The sequence below is a fragment of the Pieris brassicae genome, chromosome 9 (assembly GCF_905147105.1).
Source record: "Pieris brassicae chromosome 9, ilPieBrab1.1, whole genome shotgun sequence".
In the NCBI taxonomy this organism is placed as follows: domain Eukaryota; kingdom Metazoa; phylum Arthropoda; class Insecta; order Lepidoptera; family Pieridae; genus Pieris; species Pieris brassicae.
In genome coordinates this window covers 6,393,008-6,406,747 of record NC_059673.1, presented here as the reverse complement: position 1 = coordinate 6,406,747, position 13,740 = coordinate 6,393,008, and the positions used below count along the sequence as shown (strand labels likewise).

At 31.4% G+C, this 13,740-nt stretch overlaps 2 protein-coding genes and 1 non-coding gene across 7 annotated transcripts; 2 read left to right on the top strand and 1 right to left on the bottom strand.

The window, feature by feature from the left end:
• Nucleotides 1-558: 558 nt before the first annotated feature.
• Trnak-cuu lies at nucleotides 559-631 on the top strand. The gene has a single exon. It is a non-coding gene; the product is annotated as a tRNA-Lys (tRNA).
• An 870-nt stretch (nucleotides 632-1,501) lies between these two features.
• On the top strand, nucleotides 1,502-3,583 carry LOC123714355. The gene is made up of 3 exons (XM_045668582.1): nucleotides 1,502-1,542; nucleotides 2,250-2,399; nucleotides 2,819-3,583. Exons 1-3 carry the CDS (start codon nucleotides 1,509-1,511, stop codon nucleotides 3,274-3,276), a joined length of 642 nt encoding a protein of 213 aa, XP_045524538.1. The 5' UTR covers nucleotides 1,502-1,508; the 3' UTR covers nucleotides 3,277-3,583.
• An 86-nt stretch (nucleotides 3,584-3,669) lies between these two features.
• LOC123714021 lies at nucleotides 3,670-13,363 on the bottom strand. 5 transcript variants are annotated; one of them, XM_045668016.1, is made up of 5 exons: nucleotides 13,207-13,362; nucleotides 5,870-5,927; nucleotides 5,116-5,265; nucleotides 4,758-4,899; nucleotides 3,670-3,896 (listed from the first exon to the last, which is right to left on the bottom strand). In XM_045668016.1, exons 1-5 carry the CDS (start codon nucleotides 13,256-13,258, stop codon nucleotides 3,708-3,710), a joined length of 591 nt encoding a protein of 196 aa, XP_045523972.1. In that variant the 5' UTR covers nucleotides 13,259-13,362; the 3' UTR covers nucleotides 3,670-3,707. The 5 variants fall into 5 exon arrangements, with proteins under 5 accessions (XP_045523972.1, XP_045523970.1, XP_045523971.1 ...); XM_045668014.1 differs by lacking the exon at nucleotides 5,116-5,265 and having other exon boundaries at nucleotides 4,758-5,004; nucleotides 5,711-5,927; nucleotides 13,207-13,363; XM_045668015.1 differs by lacking the exon at nucleotides 5,116-5,265 and having other exon boundaries at nucleotides 5,711-5,927; nucleotides 13,207-13,363.
• Nucleotides 13,364-13,740: the final 377 nt, after the last annotated feature.

Here is a 13,740-nt window from a genome sequence, read left to right as displayed (position 1 = left end):
ATTAATCTATTTTAGACAAACTCCGATTCTAAGCTTATCGCAATGACACGAAACGATATCCTTCTGGAACCCGGAGTTTTACGAATACCTAATATTTGCAAAGTTTTTATTCTTTAACTGAAATATTTTCCGTAGATTTTATCATACATATACTTTATAATTGTACGTATGAACTTTGAACCTAAAGAACTTACGCGTAGAATGTTTCGTATTTGCTGAGTCGAGCAGTCATGAGACCTTTGAAGCTTTGACTCGTACAAGTGCCGTCGCAATATGCGCTTGTCAACAAACCGAGTACTAAAAGTCAAAGGCATTTCATCCCGTCTTAAAAGTTTCCCTTGTTTGAGAGACTAAAAAGTCCATACGATATATCTAGAAAGGTCTAAAGTCAACATTAACTTGGTATTTAATATTCATATTTAAGACGATATATACGCCCGAAAAGTCTGTTTTATATTTGGGTTTAAAGAAGAATTATTTCAAGATTGAAACTGTTTAAAATTATATCATTGTTGGTCGTTTTTGAATATGTCTGAATGTTTTGACAATTTTAACACAGCCCGGCTAGCTCAGTCGGTAGAGCATGAGACTCTTAATCTCAGGGTCGTGGGTTCGAGCCCCACGTTGGGCGGCAATTTTTTAAATTTTGTTTGGCAATGGCTGGTTTTATAAATCAACAAATTATGTTTGTATTATACAGTGAGTACCTATTATTATTTCTGGGGTCTAACAGTTAATATCTACCGTATCACCCTTATCTATCTTACACCCTTTTTGAGATTATTTAATAATTTATTTTTATATTTTAGTAATGTTCTTAATAAAATTAATTTCAAAATACGTTTATTATTAAAATTAGTGATAGCCTTACTTGAATATTTAAGCAAAGCGCCATCTATATTATAAAAGTCTAACTAATACAAATTCAAGAGTATATTAAACACTTTAAAGTTTACAAAGACTGATAGATGGCAGCTATTAATGAAGCACTCAGTATTTTTCTCTATATAGATGACGCTAAGCGAAATATACACATGTTATTGGTTGAAGAGCGACTTAAGTACATAATGTAAATTCATATTTTCATCATATGAATACTGGGTAACGTACGTTATTAGCAGTAGGTTACAATTTTGCTTGACTATTTAGTGGGTATAGTTGATTTACATAAAATATTTTGAAACCTTATAGATACTACCTATTTTGTAGAATAACATTATCGTAATTTGATATTGAAGGTTGAATTTTTCCGGCATTTGGCGATACAAGTTTTTGGAAATATTCAGTCATTATTTGTATATACCTGTAATTATTTATTATAATAATACAGTCGTAGGCACGTATTAAAATATAATCACGTTATCAAGAATACTTATAAAAATGACATTTTCTTGTACATCTGGTAATTGCTGAACTTCCTGCGATCATTTAGTATAATTTGTATTGTTTATATAAAATGGTGGAAACACGCGAGTTGAGCCTTATGCTATTTCGTGTCTTTGAGAAGAATGACAAACATTCTTTTCATGTTCGCTGCCTCAGGTATGTAACTTTTGATATCGAAATATAATAGAACTTAATAATATGAACAAAAAGAAATATTTTAATAAATCCATTCAACCACTAACCACTTTTACTAGACATTCGAGTAATTTTCAGCGATTTTTGTGAGCAAGAAACCAAGAAGTTTCAATTAGAAGAACCTATAGTTCCCCCGTTAACCAAAGACAATACAAATAAAATAATATTTGATTAATAGATATACCTATTGGTCGTAACCTTTTGCACGTACTACGTACACATACTCGTACATTATTAAACGTGGATGTAGTATGGGATTTGTTAACAGTGACTTAAGATCGTAAGCATACACATTATATCTACTGTTCAATCAGTTAGTTAGTCCTTAGTACCATAAAAAGGCTGTCACCCTCAACTCTTTGCATATAACGAGGATCTTATTGCTATTCTTTTTTAACGTTAAGTAAATATATACTAAGTATATTGAATTTTCTTACTGTTTTCTAATAACACTTACATACTTCATAAATTAATTATTAGCTCGAAGATTAACTGCCGTCGTGATTGCCGTACCGTTGCCGGTCCAGGAAAGAAATCGTTTTAGTTTACAGAAGCTGATACTACTATGGCTTAAAAATTATAAATTTACGTAGTACTGTACAACCTCTTGCTTCTCTTTTCTGGGTACCTCAGACTTCATGTAACAAATTGATACTATTATTTTACAGCTGCAATCATAGTAGTATGTAACTGCGTGTCAACGAAAATAGATTTTATTGAGACTGAAAAAGAAAGTAATTCCAAAGAAGATGATGTAGAAGTGAAACACACGATTGTCGTTTCGACTAAACTTAAAAATAAAGGACTACATTCAACAGGTAAAACGAAGTATTGTTTGCTATAATTATAAAACAATTTCCCATATATTATAAAAATCAAATCTTTGTTTATATTTACAAATGCTTCTGGTTTGTAAGAAGTTTTTCAATATTAAATTCTCTTAGTAAATATTTGTTTTGCCGTAATCTTACAGTTTCTATTCCTAGACTGTGTTATTAGTTGAAAAATATAAACACGTTAGAGAGACACCAACATTAAGTACTAAAAATCAACTTAGTCGATTTATTTGCCATGTATAATCTAATTCGCAAAAATTCTGAAATTAATTAAAAGCCAGAGTGAGTTGATACATATTACGACCACTTGTAAAACTATATGTTGGTATGATACCAACAAGGACAAAATTCACTCTCAGATATGACATGATTAAATAGCATTGTTTTTTCACATATAACAGAACCAGATGCACTATTCCTGTCGAGAGGAACCCAAAAAACAAAACAGGAAGACAGCGGAGAAGTGCCCATAGTTAAAGCTTACAAATCAGTTGATACAACATTAATAAGAACACCAGATTCAAGATACAAACCAACTCAAAGACCATACATCATCAGGGATGAGTTTGATTTATATCCAAACACAGCGTTTTCTCAATGGCAACCATCTTCATTCTACAAAAATATTAACTATTGGAACGAATTCAATAGACCCAGGACTAATCATAGAGAAGACACTAATCATAGACAAGACCCTCGCAGAAGAATTGACGATGAATCTCGAGAATTCTACTGTCGAAAATGCAAAGAACTTACTAATGGATCAAATAGAGGCTGTGGGCAAAACCCAAAATCTTGGTTACGTGAGAGCACAACTCCTAAAGTAAAGGTTGATGGCAAATTAGCGAAATTAAAGTAATGATAACAAAAAAAATAACCTTGAGCCAAGTTCATTGTTAGCATGGCTTAGACTAATGATTGTTAGCATCGCAGAGATTGCTTTGTTTAGTTGATGGTTAAATTACCGAGCGACATGAGGTTTCTCGAATATAATTGTTTCGGGCCTCGTACTTTGATAATAATAAGAACAAGTAAGCTTACGTTATAAATGCAATACGATGCTTGAGAGGTAGAACGTACCAGCGCGTAACCTAGCTTCTTAATCTACAGATCTTTCCCATGAAAATAAAAAGGTTACTATTTCCTTTGTAACTTTTAAAATATCGTTATTATGTATTTGTTGATTTTTTGTATTAATAAATCTGATATCAAATAAAAAGGACTCATTGAAATCATAAGAAATAAACAAAAATTTACTTAGAACGCTTTATTTTGAGAAATGTCGAAAAATTATGGATCTTGGACACGGTATTTGGTAATCTTTCCATTATTGTTGACAACAGTTTCAGCACTTCTCAGGTTCTGTGCCTTTCCGTTAATGTTTGATGATGAAGAGTATGAGGAGCTGGAGACACCGTAAAATTTATTGTTACCAGGCGCATCGTTGAAGCGGTTTGTTATGTCGATGTTTCTCATCGCCTGAATATGAAAAATATTTATGAAAAAAGGTAGCAAAAAAAAGCTTGACCATTCTACCAAAATTACTGTACAGACTGACTATAATGAATACGGGCTGTAGTGTAATCTGTATAAAATATGTATTTAAAACCCTTAATTTACCAAAACTTATATAATGTTATAATCATTAATTTAACGAAAAAAACCATTAATTTTAAATTTAATACAATTAAAAATTATATTATATAGGTTCGAAAGTAGATAATGAATAATATAAAATCGTTTTAAAATCTTGTGTAAACACATTGGTTATTTATAGGACAAAACCAAAGTCCAAGTAATTTTATTCATTTTGATAAATATTTTCAGCTGACAATTTCAAGGATCAAAATCGTTTTGTGAAACAGTTGGTCGGTTCATAAAATATTTAGATCAACAATTGGGCCTCGGCGTAACCATCCGTGTTGGAGATTACTATACGATAACTTAATTTATGAATACAAGGTGTATGGACAAATTTAAAGAACACACTGCTGACTTCCTATAACGATTTTATTGTTTGAATTTTAAAAGTAGCAAACCGAACTTAGTACCGTAGTAAGTTATTATATATTCTATAATCGTATGCTTAACCATACTAAAAATCAAACAAAGATCACATTCTTTATAGGTTAGGTCACGTTAAAGTACTATACCAAGGTGACGTAATCTTTCAAACCTACAATTATTTGTTGTGGTTATTCAAAGTCAAATACCATGATAATCCTTATATTGTATGTAGTACTACAGTCTGATATCAAGTTTCGGTATTTTATTATATAACTTAGTTATTAACTTATACCAATATACTATTCAAATTGTATTTATTCATAATGTATTTACGTCATTCTCCGGGTTTATAGCTGCAATCTGGTGGCTGAAGCCAGGGCCTATAGCCCCACTGGCATAAGCGCTGTTGGGTTGAGACATGATGTCATATGGTACTAGACCACCAGCTCCAAAGATGGGTCCAAACGAGGGAAACCTGGAGAAATTGGGAAATTCACGAATCTGGTTCGTTGTTAGTTCATACGCTTTGTGCGCAGCGTACGATGCCAACCTCTGAGCTTCTAAATTCGAAGCAAACACCCTGTAAAAATACCCAAATAAAGACCCGAACACAATTAAAAAAACACAATGTGCAGTAGAAATCGTGGGTATTAGTAACAAGCCAAACTTTTAACACACTCCATACGTGTACCTTAACCTTCTTCCAAAGCGTGGAAAACGTGGAAATCGTGGAAATCGCGGAAATCGTGGAAATCGTGTAAATCGTGGATACGGGGGAAACGGTTGAAAACCACCAACCAAACCCTGCAACCCTGGACCGATATATCTTCTAACTCTATTACTATAAATTATATACTGGTTAAAAATGTGTATAATACAAATTTATTATTTAAGTAATAATATACAACTAAGAGAGGTGTTCGGTGTTCGGTGTTCATACTTAGAATAAACTAAACAAATAATATGCCTAGGCATTCAGGCATCAAATAAACATTGGAGCCCTTATAAGAATAACTTGTATTTTGACATACGGAAGTCATAGTTTATCTTAATGCCTTTGAATTTGAAACTAAAACTGACTATAACGGCCTTTTTACATAAACGTATATAAAAGCCTTAAATCTGATAAACATCTTTATCACTTCATAAACTCAAGTAAAGTATTTTATTTTAAACTGGGATATGGGAGCAAAGGATTAGGTAAAACTATATTTACAATGGTACTAGAAACCCTTACAACCTCCACCCATGCCTACCGTCACCGGAACTCATGAAACAGCCCTTACTCTTGGAGAATGTTATCGTAGTTCGAAATATAATTTGGATAAAAGCTATCAGCGAAGTTGCCCAAGTATGGTATTTGGGCTACGGTGGGGTATTGGCCAAAGTAAGGGTCGCTATTCCTGACGATGTCTTTGTCGTCAAGGCCGTAGGTGCCACCGTACCTATTGCCAAGAGAGTCTTGGTATGCGTATGCTCCGACCCCTCGGGGATCAGGCAAACCTGAAATGAAAAATTTGATTAAATGGATGAAGATAGTTTTTCAAATGTCCCATAAAGAACAAAGATAAATCAACTGTTTGTCTTGTTATAAAGACAATCTGATACAAGCTGTGATATTTAAAAATAGAAGATTTCAAATAAAATAAAATACGGAGAGAATTCACAGTTCTTCTCGTCCGTTCTATGTCCTTTATTTGAACTTTAGAACTGCGCCCTACAACTCATTATTGAATTCAGGATCGTTGTCGGTATTGGCAGTTGCAGATTAACGCCGCAGTAACAACCAGAAATATAGGTATATCTAGAAGCATTTTTTTTATCATTATTCCATTACGTTCCTAAGCATATTCCCTATTTATAATTCAAGTAATAATCTCCATAAAACATTTATTGGACATCGTAAGTTTACTTAGATCACTGATAAAACAAAGAAAATATAAATTCCGTGGTAAAAGATGACTTCATACCATAGTATTATAAAAAAGTCAATACATTGCGTCACCGTGATCGACCTTAACAAATAACATTTGTTATATCGGCATACAACTAACATGTACATGTTATAAATATATGATATATAAATACTGTATCTAATGCACCATTCTTAATGTATTGAATAATGGAAATCCCACTTCGATCCACTGTAATCAATAATTGTATAACGTATTCTTATTATTCATTTTATTTTGTTTTATTTTTTGTGTTTCATTTGGTAAAAAACAAAATATGTATGGAGAACAATTTACATTGTTTTTACTTATGTATCACATCTTATGCCTTGTTCACTGAAAATTCTACCCTAAAGAAATCTCTTTAGGGTAGAATCGGACCAAACGGTCTGGAACAAAAATTTGTGTCTTATTACTAGCTCTTATTCCGATGTTTTAGAGCGGGGTTGGCATAGTAGTTGGCATGCGACTGTTATATCTGAGGTCGAAGTTAGATCCCCAGCTGTACCAATAGACTTTCTGTCATTGTGCGCATTTAACACTCGCTATTACGGTGAACATTGAGGGAAAACTGGCACCCAAAAAGTCGACGGCGTGTGTCAGAAAACACTCTAATCACCTACCTGTTTATTAAAAAAATATCACAAGACCCAGCCCTAAAAGGATGTAACACTACTGACTAATAATAATTTTATTGTGAAGGAAGTTCAAAGATGTATTTTGTTGCTATATTCTACTATAACCTTCATTCAAATTAAGTTAGGATATAACAACATAAAGGGTATATCACAGATATAAACAGAATAGAAAAAATATTTAAACAACAGTATATATTAAAATGATTTCATTTACAGGTTATAAACATATAAGATTATATATTTGTGTTATAAAATACGAAATTACCTGACGTTATTCTTACTGAATTTCACTTTAAACACTGATAAACAAATATGTTTTCCGCTACAGCATTGTGTTTACATAATAACTCACCGCGCTATTAATCATATATTTCTTATTGTTATCGATATCGCCGTTTTTCCATCAAAGCCTTATTCAGAGTAAATTGGGTTTCCTCACGATGTTTTCTTTGACTTCTTGCGAGCCATAATATTCCATTGGTGCAAAACCGGGATTCAAACCTACGACCTCAGGGATTGGAGTAGAACGCTCAATTCAACTACGCCAACATTGCTCCTCTTATGATAAGCATACTGAATCCTATCGCTAAGCTACTTTCAGAAGTTACAGTAGGATTCCTAATAACGACTGACCAGGTTATTGACTTTAGTTGTAATGTAATTTAATACATAACAAAAACAATCGTATTAGAATAACTGTAGATTACAATTCAATGCTCGGCCAATTTCAACTTTAATAGTATTTTTACGAACAAGTCATATATCTTTAATTTAGTAATTCATGTATAGGATAGCAAGAAGTTTATATGTAATACAAATACATTTACAACATTATAATAAACATATATGCAAAACGACTAACAAGAACACATCAAAGTACTAACCCTCAATTTATTATGTGTTTTTAGAGTAAATTGGTTTAAAATTGACATTTTAAATTGCTTAGAATAATTTTAAATTATTACGCCCAATTCAATATGTTTTTGATATATGGACACCGTACTTAGCTAAGGTGCGACACTGAATCTACCATAAATAATATAAATCCATTGAGGATTTGATTATATGATCACTTTTCTTGATTGACCTTTGAGCCAGCCAGGCCGGTTTTTCTTAAGATTTTTTTCTTTACCCAAATTGCGGACACAGAAAATTTGGCGTTGGGTTAGATTAGTACCATATGTGAGGAGCTACGACCTTTTTAGGTTTGGGCGTCAAATTTCTGTTTTATGATCATTTGTCAATCTAATAGGCAAGCAGGTGATCAACCTCCTGTGCCTGAAACAACCTGTCAACTTTTTGGGTCTAAGAGAAGCCGGTTTCCTCACGATCTTTTCCTTCATTTTTCAAGCGAATGTTAAATGTAATGTAAAAGCACAGCCGAAGATCGACCCTACGACCTCAAGGATGAGAGTCCAATGCTGCTCTGGCAACACTGCTCTTTTTATACACATATGTATACGTATACACATCAATCATAATATTGTACTATGACTATTACTATTATTATATACGAGTTATTGTAAAATATATTTTTAAGCGTCGTGTTCAATATATAGAGAACGTATTGCTTAAACTTACTGGTTTATTTATACATAAGCATTCAAATTAAAAGTTAATTAAGAGTTAAACCCTAATATTGGATTATAATTCGTATTATAAATTGAAACTGTATGTATAAAATATTCTAAAAAGCCCCGTTATTTTTAGATTTGATTGTTGTTCCGTTAGAGATTTTTATGTCCCTAAAACCGTATATGGCGAGGAATTTCGATTTTAAATGAATAATAATTTGCATAATCATTGTTAAATGCTTAACAATAAAGCTACGCCAACCATTGTTTTGTTATTTAAAAAAAAATGTGGTACCAATATAATGTTTAAAATGAACTAATGAATCTTATATATTAAAATTAGCTTTGTCTATATATATTTATGAAATTAAATATAAAATCTGCAGAATGCTACACGAAATATTAAAGCATTTTTTAAATTTAGAGAACAAAGCCGGCTTCGTACTAGTTTTTACATATACTTGTCTATAAAATATTATTCAACCAACATTAATTAAATCTTCTAATCAAACGTGAAATAAATATATTAAGACATAAATTCTAAAATGCCAAAAATTTCCCCGTAGGCGGACCATCTTAGGATACTGTTATAACGCTGTAAACTAGATATTTAGGAATGATTTACGAAAGTAATTAAAATGTTTATTTTATCTGGTCATAAATCATATTGTTTAATTATAGTCTCCATCAAATTTTTATACTATAAATTATCGCCAAGTTTATGCGACAAAAGATTGTAGTACTTATAAAAGTCGTCGTCTTAAAAAAAATATCAAGGAAACACATCGAAGTCTTTGTTTTCAATTGATGATAAATTCATTAGACGCAGTGATAATCTAAAGTTCTCGCCGATGTAACAGCCATGACTAAAGCCGGCGAAATAATAAAGTTAACAATACTAGGTATATTGTTTACAATAGTTCTCAACATCCCAAAAGTCATAGGTAGAAGTGAAACTATTTATTCTAGCGATTGTATATTTCACTAATTTGATGAAAAAGATTTGTATTTTTCTATTAAATTTAGCTTAGGAATAGTTAGTCTTTATATCGGCTGTTCTGTTATAATTTCGATCATTTTTAATTGTGAATATGAAATTTTTAATGCCTCTGATATGGTTCATATAGTTATAGTATTGCAATATTCTTGTGACGAATCGAATTATATGGTAACGGCCAACATTGGATAAGTTAATTCAATTAAAGAGTCCTTGATTCTTGGTAACGCATGCAGGTTCACCTAGGTTCCGATACAATTGACTCTATGGTGATTTTTAGTACCTTCATGGAGATCTTTTGTGTATGATGTGATATAATACGTATATGCATCGATTTTATTATTCGATGGTATATTTTTAGATTGTAAATTTATAATCCTAACTATACTTTAAGAGAGAAAGTAATAAAATGTATTCATTATTTCATGTGTATTATGTTAGATTACATGAATCATTTGAAATTTGTATCGTAGTATTTTATTTATTATATTGGTTGTAAAACTACAACTACTTTTGTAAATCATTACTTAATATGTAGTTTATACTGTTATAACTGTATCCTAAGATGGTCTACCTAATAAATAAAACGTGAATGCATAAAATTATACAAGAAAATATGACATCACAAATTTTACGCACATACATATCAATTATTAGAACATAAGCAAAAAATTAAACAAACAACCACAAAATAAAAACAATAATAACTAGAACTAAACGGAAAATGAAACCTTATTAAGACCACGAATAATAAGTTGGATGATGTAAAATATATGTATATTTTCATCAATGTTAGTAATCAAGTTGAAAGAGCGAGATAGTCTAATCACTGGGCCATTAGAAGTAGCAATTAAGCGAGTCGTAGGTACTTACGAATTTTGATTCTAGTAACTCTAGGATTACAGAGAAAGGACAATTTTGATGGGCTAATTAATTTTCATACGACTTTAGACTGGCTTGACTATTTCAAATACGTTTTTGACATACGGGAGCCACATGTTTTGTTGTCTTTAAGTTTGTTCCTGAATCTTACCCACAGATACACTTTTAACAACTGCTGGTTTAAGACGGTTTGTTTTGTACAAGCAAAGTTACATTGAGTACAAATGTTCTCATATAAAATGTTTAGGTGTCTTGTCAAAGGAGGCTTTAGTTTTGACCTTTAAAGGCGACTTAACTGTCAGTTTTGTTTCTTTAATTTTTAAAAAGACAGCCTTATAAGGGAAATTACCATGCCTTAAATGTATATAAATAGGAAACAACAAATGACTAGAACTAAAAAAAAAAAATGACGCATTAAAAATGAGTAGTTCATTTAATTCACAATATAATTAAATAAAGAGGTCAATATACAAATGTATCTTAACGTTATAAACAATTAGTTAATAATCAATTTATAAATTATAACGGAATGATTAAGGTAATAACGATTGTACAATTTGAGGAAGAATTCTTTTTGTGACGCATCCACTAATTTGTTTACATGGAAATACCCATTTGGAAGATTTCAATTTATAGCATAGGTACGATTTCAAGAAAAACTGTGTTTTAGCTATGAGCGAGGTATATATACGAAGATTTTATGCAAACAACAATAATGTAATGCGAAAATCTTCGAGAAAGATCTCAACAAAAATTTTTGCGATGTAAAAAATGCGCGACCTATGCATTCAGAAAAGTCCTTTTAAAGATATAAAATGGACAGTATTAATCTCGAAGTGGATCTGGTAACAGCTGCTTATCTTTACAGTCTGGCCATATATAGGCGCAGAATACTTTATGGGCTAAACACATGTGCAAAGGCTAACTCTCTAAGGGTTGCATCTATTCATGATTACCATCGTTACGGACAAAATTAATTTATAATGACGAGAGTGAGAAATATTTTTTTCACATTCCAGGCTGTGTTACGGCCCCACGATAAAATTGCTGGTTTGGTAAGGGATCACTAGGGGTTTAGAGATTTGAATCGAAAAAGTCTCAAATTATCTATCATTCTGCTGTCGAACGTCGAAGAAAATATTGAACAGTATTTCTTCAATACTCACCCACACATGCGCTAAGTATGACATTAGTATGTCAAAAACGAATTCGACACACAATTGCGAATAGAAGAGTTTTGCCTTCAAAATACCTCAGAAATAAATTTTGGGATTCATGTCTTGTAATTTGTATTATATAAAAAGTGTATGCAGCTTCTGGTCAATGTACTTACAACTGGTTTTTATCGCTGAATACTTAGCAAAAAGTCCGGTAGTTAAAATCTTCAATTAAACACATTTTGGGTGTTGTATACGGTAAAATTAATGATTTAATTAAAATTGCTGTTTATAACTCAATCAAAATCATCTATACATATATAGGTGTTATATATAATAGCAAGAATAGGTCGGAATAGATTCTGGCGAATATGGCCGAATGTTGTCATGGATATTGCAAGATGAATATGTCTCCAGCAACCCAATTACCAAGATTAGGAAGAAGGTTAATTAAGTCAATTCGAAACAGATATAAAAAAGATATAAATTCAAATTTCGAAGTAAATATTGGCGATTTGATTGGTGGTTGAGCAAGGAGATTGGAGTAGAGACTCTTGAGTCAAGACAGTTCAAGTGCAAGGGGCAGATTAACGAGTTAAGTTGACGACTGGTACATAGTATCGGTGACCCCAGGAATTAAACTTTCCAAATTCATTTTACTTTTCAATTAATAATTAATTTAAAATGTTTACATATTACATTTTATGTAAGCCACAGTGTTCAGAAAATAGAAAAAGAAAATAGTCATTCTTTACTAACTTATATTGTTTTTATCGTTCACCGTTATTAATTTTCAGTGATTCGATTCAAAAGGTTACAAAGGTTTGTAAAATATTCCTCTTAAATATTTATAAGTTTATTTTCCTATACAGTTGGTTATCATCTTATTAGCTACTTATTTGCACTAACATATGAAAACTAAACACTGCGTTGCGTCGTTTGTAGTAATAACATTTTAATTGAATTAATTAATAAGTTGCAGATTATATCAAGCATTTCGTAATGATATTATTTATAGATTATCAAAAATCTACAGTCTTCCATGTACTTTTACAATTAGTATAGTTTAGTAGCCAATTCTATAGTTTAACTAATCTGTGTATTTTTGCTTTTGCTATTTTGTAGTCAATCACCTATTTTGTTCTCATAAAAGGAGATCCTTTTGTGTATACAATTATGGATCACAAAGGTCACTGACCGAATATCTGGCTTCTGGTTTTGATTTTTAATTATGATAGCTCAGCGATTCCTATCAAGATTTATAAGAACTGACTTACAGTAAAAACTAGTTGTAGCGACTTTATTTTTAACCTAAAATTTAAATAGAATAAGTCTCTAGAATAAGTCTCAAGAATAATCAAGGCTGTATTTATTCCTAAAAGAAGATTCGTTGTCTTCAACTAGCTAGATTTAGATCTTTGTTAGCAAAACCTCTAGCTAAAACTCGAAATGTCGTTTGTAAATATTAAATTTGTCGTTTGTAAATATTAAGTCAATCAGCAAGTCAATCGGCTTAAATTAGCTTATAAAACTTTTACAAAACATTAAAAAATTAATACGAAAATATTCTATAAATACATACCATAACACCAATTTAAGTGTAACAAAATAGCACTGAAAATAATGGTCTTCATTTTCACAAATTCACTTAATCGTATTAAATCTAACCTGGACACAACTCTATTTGCCGAGAGTTCTTCTAATAATGTTAGTTTACGATGTCCTCACTCTAATAAATGTACATCTTGATCGCTTTTCTAAGGTTATTTTTCACGGTAATGTGTGATTAACGCGCTGGTGATAAGGACTACAATGCTATGGAATGTCACTAATTAAGTTGTAATTTGCTTGATTTGGTTTTTTCATTTCATTGATTGAAATGCGGTTAATTTCGGTTTGTGACAGTTTTTCTTTTAATTTGTATATCCGTAAACAAAATACTGAAGGTGGGGTATCATGATTTTTGTCCTCTATGCTTCTTGCTTATGATCGAAATTTTCATTTATATCTACTCTTTTTGAACGAGCCCTGAGTCATTATAAGCGCCTTCCAAAAGCTTGAGCCGCTGTTTCTGTTGAAGAAAATTTTATCACACTTAGTTTTTAGTGTTACCTTA

What these genes read in the sequence shown, in the direction of transcription:
- LOC123714021 (XM_045668014.1), bottom strand. Translation starts at nt 13,258, where the DNA reads ATGAAGACCATTATTTTCAGTGCTATTTTGTTACACTTAAATTGGTGT. An exon ending in TACGATAACATTCTCCAAGA is followed by an intron (nt 5,005 to 5,710) that starts GTAAGGGCTGTT and finishes GTATTTTTACAG; the next exon opens with GGTGTTTGCTTCGAATTTAG. An exon ending in CTATAAACCCGGAGAATGAC is followed by an intron (nt 3,897 to 4,757) that starts GTAAATACATTA and finishes TTTCATATTCAG; the next exon opens with GCGATGAGAAACATCGACAT.
- LOC123714355 (XM_045668582.1), top strand. Translation starts at nt 1,509, where the DNA reads ATGACAAACATTCTTTTCATGTTCGCTGCCTCAG. An exon ending in TTTCATGTTCGCTGCCTCAG is followed by an intron (nt 1,543 to 2,249) that starts GTATGTAACTTT and finishes ATTATTTTACAG; the next exon opens with CTGCAATCATAGTAGTATGT. An exon ending in TAAAGGACTACATTCAACAG is followed by an intron (nt 2,400 to 2,818) that starts GTAAAACGAAGT and finishes CACATATAACAG; the next exon opens with AACCAGATGCACTATTCCTG.